General features: G+C 40.1%; 1 protein-coding gene across 2 annotated transcripts in view; it reads right to left on the bottom strand.

Moving 5' to 3' along the window:
• Window positions 1-10991: 10991 nt before the first annotated feature.
• The window catches only part of LOC5576881 (netrin-B), a 275274-nt gene continuing 267696 nt past the window's right edge, over window positions 10992-18569 (bottom strand). For both annotated transcript variants that reach the window (XM_021847767.1, XM_021847759.1), the window contains 2 exons: window positions 11900-12143; window positions 10992-11826 (listed from right to left, as the gene is read on the bottom strand). In XM_021847767.1, coding sequence (XP_021703459.1) covers window positions 11900-12143 — 244 coding nt within the window. In that variant the 3' untranslated portion in view covers window positions 10992-11826. The remainder of the gene's footprint in view (window positions 11827-11899; window positions 12144-18569) is intronic.

Genomic DNA, 18569 nt, shown 5'->3' with positions numbered 1-18569 from the left:
ATTTTGTTTTCGTTGGAACTCTCTCTTTTGCTGTTTTATTTCTGTTCTTCTCTCTTCTCCAGGTTTCAGAGAATGTTACGCTGGGAAACTGTCTTGAAATATTACGTTTGAATTTAATTTTCCCTCAAAGAATGGTACAATAACGCTATCTGTTAGAGAGCACTGCTTTGAACTAAACGTTATACGGCTCTTGCGTCCTTCTCTTTCAGCAAGCCTTGTTAGATAAATGTATGACTTGTGCTGAAAAAAATATCATTTTGCAACATGTTGCATAAACAACTATTTCGATGGTCTAGAAAAGTATTGTATTAAGCCATGTAATAGAAACGAAGCATTTGTATGAAGACTGCAATCATGTAAAAAGCAGAATTGCACAGTCATATCAACTGATGGCCGATTGTTAAAAAACTAACAATATCACTCTCGAGCTATCAATATCATTTTCATTTGAAAACCAACAGCAGTGAGTGACACCGCCCTCTAGATCATAATCACGTGGTAATTATACAAGCTATTAATGTTTCTCGGTGACTCAAGCGGTGACCAACAAATAGTTGCCATTCATCCACAGTACTGTCAAAAATATCGCACTGATAAGTTGCCGTTTTATTAAAATAATTTAAGATCAAACTTAACTTTAAACTTAAGAAAATCAAATTTTGATTTCGCCTTCCTTGTGAAAAATTTTACCGCGTTTGGTGTTCCCGCATTTGATATTTGCGTTTCAAATGCACACATCAATAAACAGAATGATCTGTATCGTTGTATCGCAGTTGGCCAGTCGTCATCAAATTTTAAGCCTTGATAGTGACAGCGAGCAACTCTGGTTAAAAGAGCTGATTTAATCTTAGTTCTAATGCTGGTTTGCTACTGACAAGAAAAGGAATCCCCTATATCGATGCGTGGAAAATTTCTACCCAGAAATGGTCCAGAAAATCCTTGAGAAAATCATATTTTTCTGATCGCAGTACGCAGTTAAGGACATATAGGAAGGAATCCCTGTCATGGCAGTGAAGATGGCTTCCTCACATATACAAACACATTTCTGGAAGTCCACATTATTTCTCAAAAATTTTCACTTACCTGTACTAAATCCACTCTCAAATTTCTAACGAAACATCAGAACACTATTACCTTACAATTTCCGTAGTTTTAACACTAGTAGCTGGTGGAAATTCCACGAACCGTGCTAATTTTCAACACGGACGTTTAACTTTGCTACAATTGTTTACACTTATCCGCCTGCGAACGAAGAACACTTTTCGCCGAATTTTATCACTTTCGCTAAACGTAGAACTTCTAACACAGTTTACTTTCACTACTTGATAATTAAAGATCAATTACTAGTTGATTTCTGATGAAAACAACATAATATTTCACCAAACCGTGCTAAAAACAATCACTCGATCACAGCATTTCGCTTTTTTTTATTTTTCTAATTTTACGCCGGCTGCTCGCTTGCAGGGCTGTCAGATAGATTGATGGTTACGTATGACATCAAGCAATCTTATTTAGTCGAAGGGGAAAAGACTCAAATTGAAGTAGCGATTACTGGCAACAACGTCTTATCAATTATAATTTCACTATTACCAACAAATAGGAGAATATTTTTTGTGTACCACTACTTTTATACAGTTATTAGTGGATTCAAAGAAGTTTCACCTTAAGAAGAGACGTCATTTCAAAGGGGGGAGGGGGGGAGGTCGGTATTTATTGCCCGGTCAGTCAAGGAATTTCTTCACTTTGCTACGCCCAAAAGGGGGGTTGACCTGGGCAGTTCGTTCTGCAAAATTGGTGTCGATGATGGAGGACGGTCCTTTAAGGTTACCCTGTCGATTATCGAGCATAATTCCGAACTCACCGGGACTCAAGGCCATGTGAGGATACTGGCCTTAAAAATGCTGCTTGCTGTTGCTCCTGGCGTGCCGGAAAAACATGGCAATATTGAGAATATTTGGAAGACACTGTTGCATGTGACAAATTTCTAGTGTTTCATTGCTCATTACTTCACCAACAAACACAGTAGCACCTATCGAAAAAAGTTTCACATGGCCCAGGCGTGTGGCCGGCCTCAAAATGTGAGTGACGTTGAAGAGACAAGACAAATTGCAGCCAAATCGAATGAGCCATTTTACGAGACGTTTCGGAACAGCTGATCGCCGCAACGGCGTCAATTGACAGGAGACCTGGGATTAAATCCAGTGTGATTTTCAACAACGCCTCATCTTACCAAACGTGGACATGGAGAAAATGACAAAAATGAGATTCAAAAATGTTCGTTACTGCAACATTACACCTAGTTATTGTATCAGCTTTTACCCATATTGCACATAAAAAAGCACTTTTGTGATCAGAAATATTTTAATAATTTTTCTCCATTTAAGTTTTCGACTGGATGAAAAGCTACGCTAGAGATGCGCACAGTCATCAACCATCATCATCGCGAAAACTGACGACGATGATTGAAAAATCCCAGGTCTCCTGTCATTTGACCAGGCTTCGTAAAATGGCTTATAGAGCAAGAGATGGCGAAAAGGTGTAGAGGCATCAACAAGCCCTTAGCCCCCTGAAGTATAATAAGCCATTTTACGAAGCCTGGTCAAATGACAGGAGACCTGGGATTTTTCAATCATCGGCGTCAGTTTTCGCGCTGATGATGGTTGATGACTGTGCGCATTTCTAGCGTAGCTTTTCATCCAGGCGAAAACTTAAATGGAGAAAAAATATTAAAATATTTCTGATCACAAAAGTGCTTTTTTATGTGCAATATGGGTAACAAAGAGGTAGCTGATACAATAACTAGGTGTAATGTTGCAGTAACGAACATTTTTGGATCTCATTTTTGTCATTTTCTCCATGTCCTCGTTCGGTAAGATGAGGCGTTATTGAAAATCACGCTGGATTTAATCCCAGGTCTCCTGTCAATTGACGCCGTTGCGGCGATCAGCTGTTCCGAAACGTCTCGTAAAATGGCTCATACCATGATGAGGTAGTTCTAGGGGGGCATCGTAGTCGAAGCCCAAGCCAAAAAAAGGTGGTGTGGTACAGAGTTGTTTTCCTCCTTTTTTTCTCTGCTACGATAATTTGGAACATTCGTTGTTGCGGAAGTAAAACAGAAAAGAACGTTCGGTGGAAAGTACTGAAACACTGTGGATGTGCTGTCGTTTCAAGCATAGTGTTGCTGTTGTTTCCGAAAACGGCGTCAATGTGTGAGCCCAAGTTCAGACGGAGGAAGTGACCTTGGCTTGTGGATATACCAACAATCAGTCTTGGTACCCGTTACATATACAGCAGACGGAACAATTCGCCAATAACCCAAGGCTCCCAGATATGGAAAATGCAATATTTCAAATACCGAAAAACTCCAGTCAATTGCCTCAAGCGTAACATGCAATAATTGGCGGTAAAAGCGGGATCTATGATCATGAAGTGCGAAACCATCAAACGTTGGTGTGCTACTGAAATCTGGTGAGATCGTTTTTAATACTCAGTATTATCATTTTTGTACAAATAGCATACATGATCTCATTTTTAGTGAGTTTAACAATGTATTCATATTCTTGTTATTTCAATTTTATTTTTGCATTAACCCAGGAGAACAACAATGAAGTATGCACTAACTTTCTTAGCAACGCCACTTCCAACGATTTTACCTATAACCCTGAATCGAAACGGTTGGTACGGTTGTCCCCGTTTCTTCCTTCTTAAAATTGAGAATTGTTTGTCTATCAAATTATTCATGCGTGAATAACCTAATCGTCATGACTTTTTCCATCATCTTCAACCCCAAAGTCTGCACAGTGGGCCTAGCCATTTTAATATTTGTATGATATCGTTGATGTTCTGCAAATATTAATACTGACAAGAAAATACCTGAAAAAATTGAGCTATTTCCAGGATGCTTTGCAATATTGGCTGTGCAAGCGCTTAGATTAGATTAGATTAGGTAAATGGGTTTGAAATATTTGATGCTCATACATGCCACCTAGTGACACTATGGACTGATGCGCGAGTTCACTAATTTGACGTTTGAGCGGTGCCGGATTCACTGGTTTCCATGGCCACATAAATAACACGGCACCGCTAAAACGTCAAATAATAAACCCGTGCATAGGTCCATTCCTTACTAATCATGTATGCTAATTATTGCTCTTGGCTTAACTAGCAACATAACTAAAAACAACAGCCTGCTATTTGATTGCATTCTGAAATATATGAATTTTTAATTTAAATGCTCACTAGCTCCTCCTACTGGCACAATATGGAATCAACTAAACAAGCAATTTGCAGCCTTTAAACAAATGAACAAATTTGTCAAAGAGACTAGTCTTCTAACATAACTTAAACTTGAGATATATAACTTTGAAATATTTGATGCTCACCAGCGCTAGTGACGGTTTGTTGAATTAGTTAGACATGCAACCTATAGCCCTTGAATGAGCAACTTTGCGAAAGTAATTATTCTTTCAAATTCTCAGAATCCCTGAGGTATAGAACGTCATAACCTAAGTAAGAATTTTAGTTTTACGAATTACTTCCAGGATGCTGTGAATAAACGCCCATAATACCGCCTAACTAGTTGGCCAACTTTAAAAGAAGCTATGAAATGTATAGTTATGCCACACAAATAATGCAAAATAGCATACAGTGACCCCACGCAGTTGAATCACCCACAATTTATGAATCAGCTGATTTCAAAAGACAAAATTATTGTCAAACTTGTCACAAAACATCACAGAATTACTTTTACACTTAGTTTCTTATCAGTAAAAATAATTCTGTGATGTTTTGTGACAAGTTTGATAATAATTTTGTCTTTTGGAGTCTGCTGATTCATAAATTGTGGGCGATTCAACTGCGTGGGGTCACTGTAATTGGTAGTTATTTTGGGGCCATCAGCTCTGGATGAAAGTCGCATCATCTTGAAAATTATATTATCATAACGTTTTATGATTTATGGAAATAAATCGATCTTGCCGGATTTATTCCAACGTAAACAAAACAAAAAAAAAGATTGAAAACACGTCTGCGATAATTCGTTCCGTAGTGCTCGTTATTTAAAGTGATTTATTTTGCTATAATGCTCAAATCTTTAGTGCCGAGTAAGATTAACTCTTTAGATTTACTCGCTCATACTCAATACATAACAATCAGAAAAATCAAAACAAAAATAACGATTTGATGTATATGAGTCCCTCATTTGTTATCCACAGAAAAAAAAGTTTAAATTGCATTATTCACGTTAGCTGTACAGAACAATGAAATTGACTATTCTTTTATCTGTTTCCACTTACCCCACGGTACCTTACTTATTCTTCTTATTTTTATTGTATGTTTGATACCATGATCGACGGAAGCCATGAAAAATGAATATATTTGGAGACACTGATGCTTATGTTACAAAGATTTCATGTAACAAATCAAGATTTCGGAAAATGGGGACAGGAGGTGCTTGACCAAAATTGTAGTTTGTACACATTCAATTTAAATATGGTACAAAATGAATTCATACTTTTAAACAATGATTATATTCGTTGATGCTTGGGTGATCCAAACTCTTATGCCATATTTAAAATAAGGCGATACGTCAATTTTGCATCGATTTTCAAACATCTCTAATTTATCAAAAAGGCATGCATATTTCAAGGATGTGTTATTCTACGCAAACATTACTCTTCGTAATAGCTTTCTTCTCTTCTAATACACCATCTTGATTGGACCATATTTTCTCAATTTTCCGACTTTGTCCGGTACTAGGGGATCTCCCCCTTTATTTAAAGATTCAAGCGTTCGAATACGAAAATGAGGAAATGCAGAAAAAACATAGTATCAAGCATCAGAAGGCCGGCTCTAGAGGCATGTTCCCCGCCATTTGGGAAATTTGTGCCATCGCCATATTTGAGCCTATTTCATCATCTACCCGATGGGAGAGGAAAGGGAAGGGAAAGGGAGGAAATAGGAATGGGGTCCCTTGAAGAGGGAAAAACGCATAAGCGAAATGAGAGCATGTAGCTCCATACCACAATGGGTTCAAACAGCGCCCTGAAAAGGGCACTGTAAACGCATGAGCGCATAGAGCCTATAACTCATTACCATAGCGGGTTAAGAATAACAGAAGGCGTGTATCAAATTTCTAAAATCAGTTTCACTTAATAAGTATTTAACAAGTAATTGGAATCGCAATTACGCGAAAACTGAACAGTTACATATCAGGTGACAAGAAGTTCCATGTTCGGAATTATTCGCTGAATATTTGCCATGTGATAGTTGAGTCGGCAGTGGCCAGTCAAGGTTGTAACCAAGAGACTGCAATAGGGCGACATTCAAAACTGAAAAGCCAATAGATGGCTCTTTTTCAGTGGTAGTAAAAACGAAATCCTGAAGCAAAGAAAGCACCACGGAAGATGAACTAAACACAAAAAGTTATGTATTCACTTTACACTTGATTTCTAATCACTACTTTTTTGATCCAGTTTCCTAATTGCAAGCAATTTAACGTTTTGCGTTATTTTCCATTACAGTTCTCCGACTACCATTCTTCCATGCGCTTGTGTTGAAAGTTTGAGAAATTTGAGAATCCAGCGTTGCGCGATCAGTGAGAGGAATACAAACATCAGTGTCGCCGCTCGGCGGCCGGTAAGATAAACTGAATGCTCGAAAGGTTGTTGTCTGTAATTTTTGCCGCTGGCGCCAACTGTTAGCGTTTGAGAACAAAATAAACAGTCATTACCCTATTCTGCTTTGACAGATTTGTTAAATACTTAGCCACCTTTGGGGATGGCTCAGTAATGTACAACTTTGTTTGAAGACATGACTCAAAATTATTCCAATATTGCTTGTGCTGAGTTGCCGCCCAAGAATTCCTGAAGTTTCACCCAGCACTTCGAAATTGAAATAACTGCCTGAGAGCCTATGAAGTCATGCGATGCTCCATTGCGAGCTAATTCATTACCCAATTCATTCTCAGCAGTGGAAGAAAAGCGGGTCCTGGCTATACAAGATTTACAGAGTTCACTGAATTCAGTTCCTCAAATTGGGTTCGACATGCGGTAATAAGCTTAGACCCTGAGTTGGCCGAAGCATGAGCTTTTAAAGCAGCCACACTATCGGACACATTCCTTTACAAATAGCCAGACGTGCACTCTTCCCGTAAAGGGAGTTGTGTGAAAAAAAATGCTATAAGCATAGTGACAAGCGATTGTGAGATCACTTGGAGCAAGGAAATTGTGTCCCAATTCACCAGAAGTGAAAACATCCAAATCACTAAGATGTTCAATGGACGGTGAGAATCCAAGGAATTTGGTCACAACCAATTCCCATTTTTTGGAGTATAAAAATGCTAAGTCTGCGCAGTCATGCATTTTCATAGAAGATTTAGAGATGACCAGTTAATGATTCATCATCTGATACATGCCAATTTGTCAACAGGTGACTGATTCTGTTTGAGCAGAGCGTTATGTCTAACACTTCTTCTCTAGCATATACCATGAAGGTTGGGCGATTTACTATAATGAGTAATCCAAGATTTGAATACTTAAGCATTCCATCAGACTGGAGCTTCTCAAACTGATATCTGAGCTACTCCAGATGATGTGATAAGTATTAGCATCATTGCCCATATTCAGTAGAAGGCCTTTTCATAGGCAGTGTACGACAACTCGTTTGAAATCATTCGTTGGGGATGATTCATCATGTGGTAAATACACCACAAAACGAAAAACGTATTTCCTATGGAGGTCACCAACAGAAATATCAATTGTGACAGCACATAGGGTCAGTGTTCCCTTAGTGGACAGTCCCTTGTAGTCGCACTAGTGGCTTTTCACGGCCATTTTGCTATAAATCTTTTCAAAATATTTTTTAACATGAAGGTCAGTAATTAGGTTATATATTCATAATCGGAAGGTTTTAAAATATTCCATCCGTTGACACAAGGCTTGATTTTGTTCAAAAAATGATCGAAATAATTAGTTTTGCTTAAAATTTGAGCTCCCTTGCGCCTATAGTAAACATTTTGTTCCTATAGTAGCACTACTGAGAGATACTATTTTTTATTATACGAAATAATTAATAAATTAAAAACTTTTTTTTTACATCAAACGAAAGCTTTTGACCCATACTTTGAAGGAAAAATATAAAGGCTTTGTAAAAGTACGGTTTTGATTAGTATTTTGCCAACGCCGTGATGCTAGTGCTACTATAGGAACAGAAATTAGAAATAGTGCTACTACAGGCACATGTATTCCTATTGTGGCACAAGCGATAATAAATACAAACATATTAGTTTTCTTAGTTTTTATATTTTCCCACAAAACCAAGATGAAAAGCTTTCAGATGATGTAAAAATAATAACGATAACGTTATTTTTCGATTTTATATGAATATTTGTTCTTAGCTATGCGGCTATTGGTACATCGACCCTACATCTCTGGTAGTTAACTCAGAAATGAGTGTAGCAACGATTGCGCTGTTTACGAGCATGCATGCACGTGGCCTGGCTCGCGAGTTTGCCATTTTATGTTTATGAAAGTTGCAAAAACTGGGTCTACAAGGTTACCTAGATAATAGTTTCCCTTACGAAAGTAAGGTTTTTGAACTAGCGCCACTTGAGCAGTACCATTTTGCATGAGTGTACAAAGATTGATCGTTGCTGATATTTTATGCTAAAGATTGATCTAAGCTATCCTAACTGTAGCCGCTACCCAAACTAAGCAGGATTAAGCTTTATGCAATCTCAGCACGAAAAGAAACAGATCGGTATCACTTAAAAGTCGCCAAAGGCGAAAAGCACAACATACACTGGGTAAAATGCATAATGCGGAACCATAAAGGTTAAAAATTTGAACTAAATTACGACATATTAATAATCCCACCCTTATTTAGCCTCATGCTTGAGACTAACGAAGGGCAGCCGATTATCTCGGAGAAACACAAGGTCGCCTGCACCATTGCTCCGGGTAGCACAGGAAGGGTACAATACTGCAGAGGGCGCCCTGGTACTCCATAGGCTCCGTTTGAGGTTAGGTTTTATTCATTAGGACCCCCTGAGCATTCATTCTTAGGCACGGTAAGCTTAAAGCCGTATGAATTAGGGGTCACCTGTGAGGTGGACTTTTACCACCGGAACAGGCAGCCCGTAGTGTTAATTCTTAGCCAATTGAAACTACCGCTACCGATACTACGCGGCTTTCTAGTCTGATCGGGAAAGGAAGTTAGGAGTTCAATCGTAAAATAAACCTTTGTTAATTTTCCTGGAACAATTTGTGTAGAAATAATTTCAAATCATCTCATTTCAGTTCATTCTCAAACATTTCATAAAGAATTTTTCTTGGAAATTCTGTAAGAATTTCTGGGAAAGTTGTAATCATCATTGAACTGCCGAAGGTCTTTGGGGAGCATATTTTGAAAGAATTCCTCTTAGCATATTTTGAGAAATTATTTGGAGGATTTCAAGGCAAATTATTGGAATAATTGCTTGAGGAAACTTTTTTAACATTTTTTGAGTTTTTGTACGCATTCCTGAAGAAAGCTTTGAATGAATCACTAGAAGAATTCCTGAAGGTTTTCCACGTGGAATTTATGAACGTATGGAACAGTCGCGTCGCGTGGTTATCTCTAGAATCTCAATAATTTACATCAAGATTCATTACAATGCGAAAAAGGAAAAATGGACTTTAGAAACTTTTGCATAGATAGAGACTTTAACCCTCATTCTTAACGGCGGATCCAACTTTCGATCGAATCCTATTCATTCGAATCCATGACCTATTTGATTTGCTGGTGTAAACGTGAATGCAAGACGGTTTTCGAACGTGAACGAGAATAGGGGTATTTAGACCTTTGTTCACTTTTGTTTGTGCCTTGGTACTTTTCAAGACTATATAAAATATTATGTAAAAGCATTCAATTCAGCATTTCGTCGTGGTTTATGATATGGCTTATAAAAAAACTAGTTTCTTGGGATGGGGAATAATACCTGTTATTGAGAATTTAAAGGTTCATCAGCGATAATGGTTATAACCACATTTCTTCAATAAATAAACATGGATGCTAATTAGCTATATGACTAGGGTAATGATTTGTGGTTGAAATGTTGAATTCAATACCTTTTAAAGCGTTTTCATTACAGTTTTAAGTCACTCAAGGGGCCCAGATAGCCGTAGCTGTAAACGCGCAGCTATTCAGCAAGACCAAGCTGAGGGTCGTGGCTTAGAATCCCACCGGTCGAGGATCTTTTCGGGTTGGAAATTTTCTCGACTTCTCAGGGCATAGAGTATCATCGTACCTGCCACACGATATACACATGCAAAAATGGTCATTGGCATAGTTAGCTCTCAGTGAATAACTGTGGAAGTGCTCATAAAAACACTAAGCTGGGAAGCAGGCTCTGTCCCAGTGGGGACGTAACGCCAGAAAGAAGAAGAAGTATTGTTGAAAAAGAGACTAAACAAATTATGTTAAATATTTCCAAAACTTTTTATTGAATCGTATGGCGCATAAGGGACAACAGCATCCTAAATGTCATAGAGAGGCTATTAGACATCCAAACTAAATTATCATACAATCTTGTTTCATTTAAAGCGCTGCTAAGAACTTATGCAACCATATATGACCTTCCAAAATGCACGAATTGCGAACAAAATCAATGCAGTTCAGCTACATATGACAAATTCATGTGAAAGATGCTGCTCTGAATACACTGCATTTTCTTAAGTTTTAAAGAGCTTCGCTAGATCAAGATAAGTTTTAGATACGCTATGTTGCAGCTTGTGTTACTATTTCAAATATGTATTCGATTTATTTCTTTGACAATTTTGTGAGTTTGGATTTGAATGTCTTTTTCCTGTGATATATTTTTGGCTGAATAAACGATATGAACAAAAATCACCAGTATGTAACAATGTTTTTTTTTCCAGAGCAGAGTTTTTCCGCAACATGTGAAATAATCTCAACAAAAATGTAAAACTTAGTAATCCAACAACGGATGAGAATGTATTTCAGCAAAATTATTCATTTATTTCTTTCACATAGTTCTTATCATATATCTTATTGCTAGAAAATGAGTTTTAGTTTGAATTTGAAGTATTATAATAATCACACAAACTTCTTAACTGGTAAAAATACTGATTATGTAGTGATATGGCGACGCTTGATGACTTTTAAGGAGAGCTCTAGAACACGGCATCTAAGGTCTAAGGAAACTTCAACGATCAACAAATGACATAAATAGTTAATAATAGGGCACTAACTTATATCTAGTGGTAAAAGTAACGATCGTCTAATGGTAATGATGTACAAGCGAATGTGTTCTCCAACGTTGCTGCTGCCATAGATCTCTTGCACCATATGTTACACCGATGCAATGGAAACTTGTACAGTGTGGTAAACGTGGGAAAACTGAATTGATGCATAAATTCTTCACATATAATCTCTACGAATATATCAAGAATCATTAGCATTTGCAGCGGTCTACAGAAAATCGAACAGTATGATAGCGATAGCGGTCCTTCAAATATACGTATATATTAAACCGAGAGGATCGAATTTCACATAATTTAGTAATAATTTATCACACTGGCCAATGGATATATATCTTAATGGACTATTGTTAAAATCTCGCCACTGTGGATTCGTTGCTCTGGTACCTTTATAGCAAGTAACGGAAGCTGAAACGAGACTGATCAGTGGCATGTACGTGCCGCCTGTCGTTGAAATTTCCTTAGCCGCCTATGCCATTCGTCACGCCACTCAATGACGATTGATCGGGGTCCAATTCCAAGCGCTCCTGGTGGTCCCTCCGTGTCCCGACCAAGGATCAGATAGGATCTGCAATTGAAATAAATGGGATATTAGTGTCCATCATTGATGGGAAAGTACTGCTGGGCGCATCGAAACCTACTTATTCACTTTGATTCTTGGGCAACGGCATTCGAGATCTTTCACTTCCACGACGAGCGTTACGTGGGTTGATCTTCTCAGGGACAGCGCTAGCGGGCTGTTTGGACTGGGGCTTCTTTTGAACACCTTTTGGACGCTTAGTGTGAACTTTACCACGTCGTTGCTGTTCGGGCTGTGGTTTGGGTTGCTTTTCAGGTTTGCGTTGTCGGGCTTCGTGTCCTTTGCTGTTACTTTCGCCATTATTACTGGAAATTGATGAAGGGAATACTTAAGTTTTATCTTGATTTTACTCATGTAAGGAAAGTGTCATCTTCAGTCAGTTACAAAAGTTAGTAACCAGCCCTTCATAATGTATATGGGATTTACTATGGAAAAACTTACTCAAACAAAGAAAAATCGACAGTGCTACAAAAGCAGTATTATTTTTTCTACTATTGATCCCTTTAAGATCCTTGTTTGGACCCGTGCTTCCGATTTTTCGTTGGACCTGATAGCGAAAGCTAGCGATGGGAATCCTTCTTGGACACCGTATTGGAAAAAAACCTCTTAGAAGGTCACGTCTTCCTTCGTTTATTCACTAAAAGTGGTTGCTACAGCTTTGGACAAATTTTCTGAACATCAAATCGAAGCAAGTTCTAGCCCAGGCTCATTGATTCAATTCAAGTAAGGAAACAAAGAGTGCCGCCTATCGTGGTTAGTTGTTTCCGAATTTGGGGTATTTCGGTATAGGAGATCTTGAACTTCATTAGGGAATCAAGGTTTCCTTCCAAATCACAAAAGAAGGAGACTGTCGCGCTTTGCCGGAAACTCTTAAAGATCGCGAACTTCTTCCCAAACATCTTGGAGAGAGAAGCACATTTTTTACTTATGAAGAACAAACTGAAGGATCTTCTTGCAAGGTCTTTCATGTGACTATAAGTTACCTGAAGATATCAAAATGGAATAAATGATTTACAGTTAACTCTCCCTTACTCGATATTCCGTATCTCGATACGAATTAGAGAACCATAGTAAAAGTTGGTTTTCATGGCTAACTCGATGGTCCCTTGGGACGCAGTTGCACTGATTTTGTGTTCTGTAAGTCGATACCTCCCCTAACTCGATGGTCCCTTCAATATCGATAAGGGAGAGATGACTGTACTATGATTTTCCTCATTCCAAGTAATCATTATGAAAAAGATACCCCAATCTAGCATTCGTCGGGAAGTGCTATCTCAAGAATATTATTTAGTTCACTTCAACAAAAGGGATCTAAATAATATTGAACCTTTAGAAAAAGCAATACTTTATGTTCGATGTCCGTGTGGTATGGGAACATTTCCAGAAATCTGGAGGAAATTTTCGGAACCCCACAAAGTGCCGCCGGCTGCCAAAAATGGGGTTATGGCACTTTACATTGCTGAATGGATGTAAAACGCATGATTTGCGGAGGTTTAAGATACCAAAAAGTGTGGAATTGAATGGATTTACCCAAGGAAAATCGTTTGCAAATATTGTAGCAGATAGTTTAAGCTTCTCCTCGTTTCGTAATCGTTCTAATTATTTCAAATCAAATGGGAACATCCCTTCGCCGTAGTTGGCTTCTATTCCGCCGCTTCATCAATGGAAAATCCCATCAGAAAATCATCAGAAAAAGCACCTACTTCTAGGAAAATGTATCCCTCTGATTTTAATTTTTTAACTGAACATTTAACTGAACGACACGGTAAATTGCTGGGCATGGCGTACCATTGGTACCTCGCGTACCTACAAGAATAAAATAGACCCCATTGTGTGGTCCTTAGCCTCTTGCCCAGCAACTCCTATCCCTACCTCCTCGTGGTACTGGCTGGGGTACGAGTAACCTTGGGGAAGATTGGCTAACCAACCCCCGGTGGGAACTTTGGTCGTATGCTGACAGGGAAGGGGGGTTTTGCTTTTGCTCTTGCTTCTGCAAACCTTGAGCATCTGTACTCCATGTTAGAAGCGGCTCACAACAGCGTCTGTTCCCCATGTCAGGGGCGGCTGATCATCGTCCGAGTGCCAGAGAAGGACTCTAAGCTGAACTGCGCACTATGGCCCTCCGAATATTTAAGGGGAATGGTCCTCCGGAAATCTAGGGGGTTGGTGTCAGGCCCTGCAAGCCAGCCGTAAAAATACATCAACACAGGAACATAAACGAGAGAATACGGACCGGGACAATCGGCAAAGACCACAGCGACGGAAATGGACTAGCGATTGGAAACTCGGTACGTGGAACTGCAAATCTCTCAACTTCATCGGAAGCACACGCATACTCTCCGATGTACTGAAGATCCGCGGTTTGGACATCGTAGCGCTGCAGGAGGTGTGCTGGACAGGTTCGATGGTGCAAACGTTTAGAGGTAATCATACCATCTACCAGAGCTGCGGCAACACACGTGAGCTGGGAACAGCTTTTATAGTGATGGGTGATATGCAAAGGCGCGTGATCGGGTGGTGGCCGATCAACGAAATAATGTGCAAGTTGAGGCTCAAAGGCCGGTTCTTCAACTTCAGCATCATAAACGTGCATAGCCCTCACTCCGGAAGCACTGATGATGACAAGGACGCATCTTACGCGCAGCTCGAACACGAGTACGACCGCTGCCCAAGCCATGTCGTCAAGATCATCATAGGAGATTTGAACGCTCAGGGCCAGGAGGAGGAGTTCAGACCGACGATTGGAAAGTTCAGCGCCCACCGGCTGACAAACAAGAACGACCTACGACTGATAGATGTTGCCGCCTCCAAGAACATGGCCATTCGCAGCACCTACTTCCAGCACAGCCTCCCGTATCGATACACCTGGAGATCACCACTGCAGACGGAATCACAAATCGACCACGTTTTGATCGATAGACGGCACTTCTCCGATATAACTGACTTCAGAACCTATCGTGGCGCTAACATTGACTCTGATCACTATCTAGTGATGGTGAAACTGCGCTAAAAGCTATCCGTCATCAAATCGAGGTAGCGTTGCCGGAAGAGGGCGAGCTTGACGAAGCCCCTCTGCTGGAGCAACATAAAAGCAGCCATCAACAACGCAGCCGAGAGCATCGTCGAGTACGTGGAAAGGAGGACATGTAACTATTGATTCGACGAAGAATTCAGGTTTTGGAGGAGAAGGATGCAACGCGTGCTACAATGCTGCAGCAAGGAATGCGACAAAACGTGGAGCGATATAAAAGAAAACGAAAGCAGCAAACCCGCCTATTCCGGGACAAAAAGCGCCGCCTGGAAGAAGCGGAATGTGAAGAAATGGAACAGCTGCATCGTTCACAAGAAACGCGAAAGTTCTACGAGAAGCTTAACGCATCCCGAAAAGGCTTCGTGCCGCGAGCCGAAATATGTAGGGATAAGTACGGAAGCATCTTGACGGACGGACGTGAAGTGATTGAAAGGTGGAAGCAGCACTATGATGGACACCTGAATGGCACGGAGAACACAGGCGCCGAGGGTCACGACAGCGGAGGAAGTGACTACGTTAGCACGGCGGATGAAGGAAACCAACCTGCCCTCACATTGCGGGAAGTTAAGGATGCCATCAACCAGTTCAAGAATAACAAGGCCGCTGGTAAGGATGGATTGGAGCTGAACTCATCAAAATGGGCCGCCTGTCTGCATCGGCTGATTGTCAGAATCTGGGAAACGGAACAGCTGCCAGAGGAGTGGAAGCAAGGGGTCATATGCCCTATCTACAAAAAGGGCGACAAGCTGGAATGTGAAAACTATCGTGCGATCACTATTCTGAATACCGCCTACAAAGTGCTATCTCAGATTATATTGCGTCGTCGATCATCAATAACAAATGAGTTTGTGGGAAGTTATCAAGCTGGTTTCATCAACGGCCGCTCGACAACGGACCCAATCTTCCCTATACGGCAAATCCTCCAGAAATGCCGTGAATACCAAGTCCCAACGCATCACCTGTTCATCGATTTCAAAGCGGCTTATGATAGCATCGACCGCGAAGAGCTATGTAAAATCATGGACGAGTACAGCTTTCCCGGGAAGCTCACAAGACTTATAAGAGCAACGATGGACGGTGTGCAGAATAGTGTGAAGATTTCGGGTGAACATTCCAGTTCGTTCGAGTCCCGCCGGGGACTTCGACAGGGTGATGGACTTTCGTGCCTGCTGTTCAACATCGCGCTAGAAGGTGTCATACGGAGAGCCGGGTTCAAAAACCGAGGTACGATTTTCACAAGATCCAGCCAATTTGTTTGCTTCGCGGATGATATGGATATTGTCGGCAGAACATTTGGAACGGTGGTAGACCTGTACACCCGCCTGAAACGTGAAGCGACAAAAGTCGGCCTGGTGGTGAATGCGTCAAAAACAAAGTACATGCTGATAGGCGGAACCGAGCGCGACAGAGCTCGCCTGGGAAGCAGTGTTACGATAGGCGGGGATACTTTTGAGGTGGTTGATGATTTCGTCTACCTTGGATCCTTGTTAAGGGGGCAGGATCCGTCATTGATTTCGGAATTTTCAAAAGCAGTTTTTTCGTACAAAATAAAGAATTTTTACTCGGAAATATGTTCATTGTATTCTATTCTCCAAGCGAAACACAGTGAACACATTTTCATCGAATAATTTTCTGTTTTGAACAGAAAAACTGCTTTTGAAGATTCAATGATGACGATGATTGCGATGATTGACCGTTAACGGCTGATAACAACGTTAGTCGTGAAATACGGAGACGCATCATTAATCGAAGTCGCGCCTACTATGGGCTCTAGAAGAAGCTGCGATCGAGAAAGATTCACCCTCGCACCAAATGTACCATGTACAAAACGCTTATAAGACCGGTGGTCCTCTATGGACATGAAGCATGGACCATGCTGGAAGAGGACCTGCAAGCACTTGGAGTGTTCGAACGAAGGGTGCTTAGGACGATTTTTGGCGGAGTGCAGGAGAACGGTGTGTGGCGGTGGATAATGAACCACGAGCTCGCTAGGCTTTACGGCGAACCCAGTATCCAGAAGGTTGCGAAAGCCGGAAGGATGCGCTGGGGAGGGCATGTTGCAAGACTACCGGACAACAATCATGCAAAGATGGTGTTCGCGTCGAATCCGGTTGGCTCAAGTAGGCGGGAAGCACAGCGAGCGAGGTGGCTTGATCAGGTGCAACAAGATCTGGAGAACGCCCAACAAACATTTTTGCTAAATAAGAGTTGAAAAAATCACTCTCAAACATATTTCATCTGAATAAATTATTATTCAGCTACTATATTTACTTGGCCGTGGGCCAAAATCGAAGTTGGAGAGACACAACCATGGACCGAGTAAATTGGCCTAACATCGTTAACGAGGTTGTATCAAATTAATTGATGTAACACCAAACAAATAAATAATAATAACTGAACATTTGAGTCAAATGATTGATGCAATGCTCTAAACCAGCACTATGGCTGAAGCTGTAAAAATTAATGTAAAAATTTACTACTAAAATTGTTTATGGATTACGTTTCTCTAATGGATCCAAATAAGTTTATAATTATTTTAAATTAGAATGCACGTTTATTGAATCGTTTTTTACGAGCTATTTGATTTTCTAACAGCTAATAACATAATATGGCAGTTATTACTGAAACTTATTTGAAACCTAGATCCAAACTCAAAATAGATCCAAACTTTTTTGTTTGCACCCCCTCTAATTTGAACGGTACCTCATGCAAACCATCGGGGTTAATTTTTTAATTTGAACTTGTAGTCACCCTACGAACAACAGAAAATCGTACTTCTGGTTACCCTTTTGGCTGTTTTGTTTTGATTATGCGTTCCGTTCCACAGCGTTCCATTTCACTTTACTCCGTTCCATGAGCTGAATGACGTTTGAACCATTTTTAATCTGAACGATGTGCAAATTAGCGGGGTACAAATTAAAAAGTGTTCAGATTAAATGTGGTCAAACCAACGGGGGTACCCGGTATTGATCGACTGGATGGAGCATGTGGGGGAGTTGCAATCATCATTCAAATCCAGTTAACTAAATTCGGATATCTAATGCTGACTTTGCTTCCTGTGATGAAGAAGTTTTAGAATGTTTATTTCTCCAGATGCGTGGACTATAATATCTACGGATGGGCCAAATGTCTTTTTATTAAGTTCCGTGTCTCTGGCTTCAACTTGCAATATCGTATCCACTGAATCGATCCAATGGACACTTAACAGTTTTACTTGTTTCAAATCTTCTGCAGCATATGGGATTTATCCAGTTTTGCAGCAGAAGGAATTTGAGGCATATAGGTTTAGACAACGCTAAGTGTACACAATTTGTTACCGGGTATATTCCCCGTTTCTGAAGTGATTTTACTTTGAGTTATAGAACAACCAGTCTTGTTTTTTTCTTTTAAAATGTCTGGATTGTCGACCATCATTTACGTCAAGCTGCAATTCGAAAATTAAGTCTTTGCGGATGTCCCACAGGAGAATCTTGTCAACACTTTTGAGAAATATTGTAGATGATAAGTTATTGCGACAACTCACTGATAGTGGTCTTCCAGCTTATGGACCACCACCTGCTTCCTTCTGTCCCTCTCCTTTTCCCCATAGGATGGATGATTAAAAGGGCTTAAATAGTAGTCATGTCAAATATGCATGTATCTTGTGAATAACAATCCACTTAATATTTTTTGGCTTGAAGCACTACTTCGGAATATTCTG

This window comes from Aedes aegypti, chromosome 1 (assembly GCF_002204515.2).
Source record: "Aedes aegypti strain LVP_AGWG chromosome 1, AaegL5.0 Primary Assembly, whole genome shotgun sequence".
NCBI classification, from domain to species: domain Eukaryota; kingdom Metazoa; phylum Arthropoda; class Insecta; order Diptera; family Culicidae; genus Aedes; species Aedes aegypti.
The sequence above is the reverse complement of the archived record's forward strand: the minus strand, read 5'-3'. Positions and strand labels throughout refer to the sequence as shown.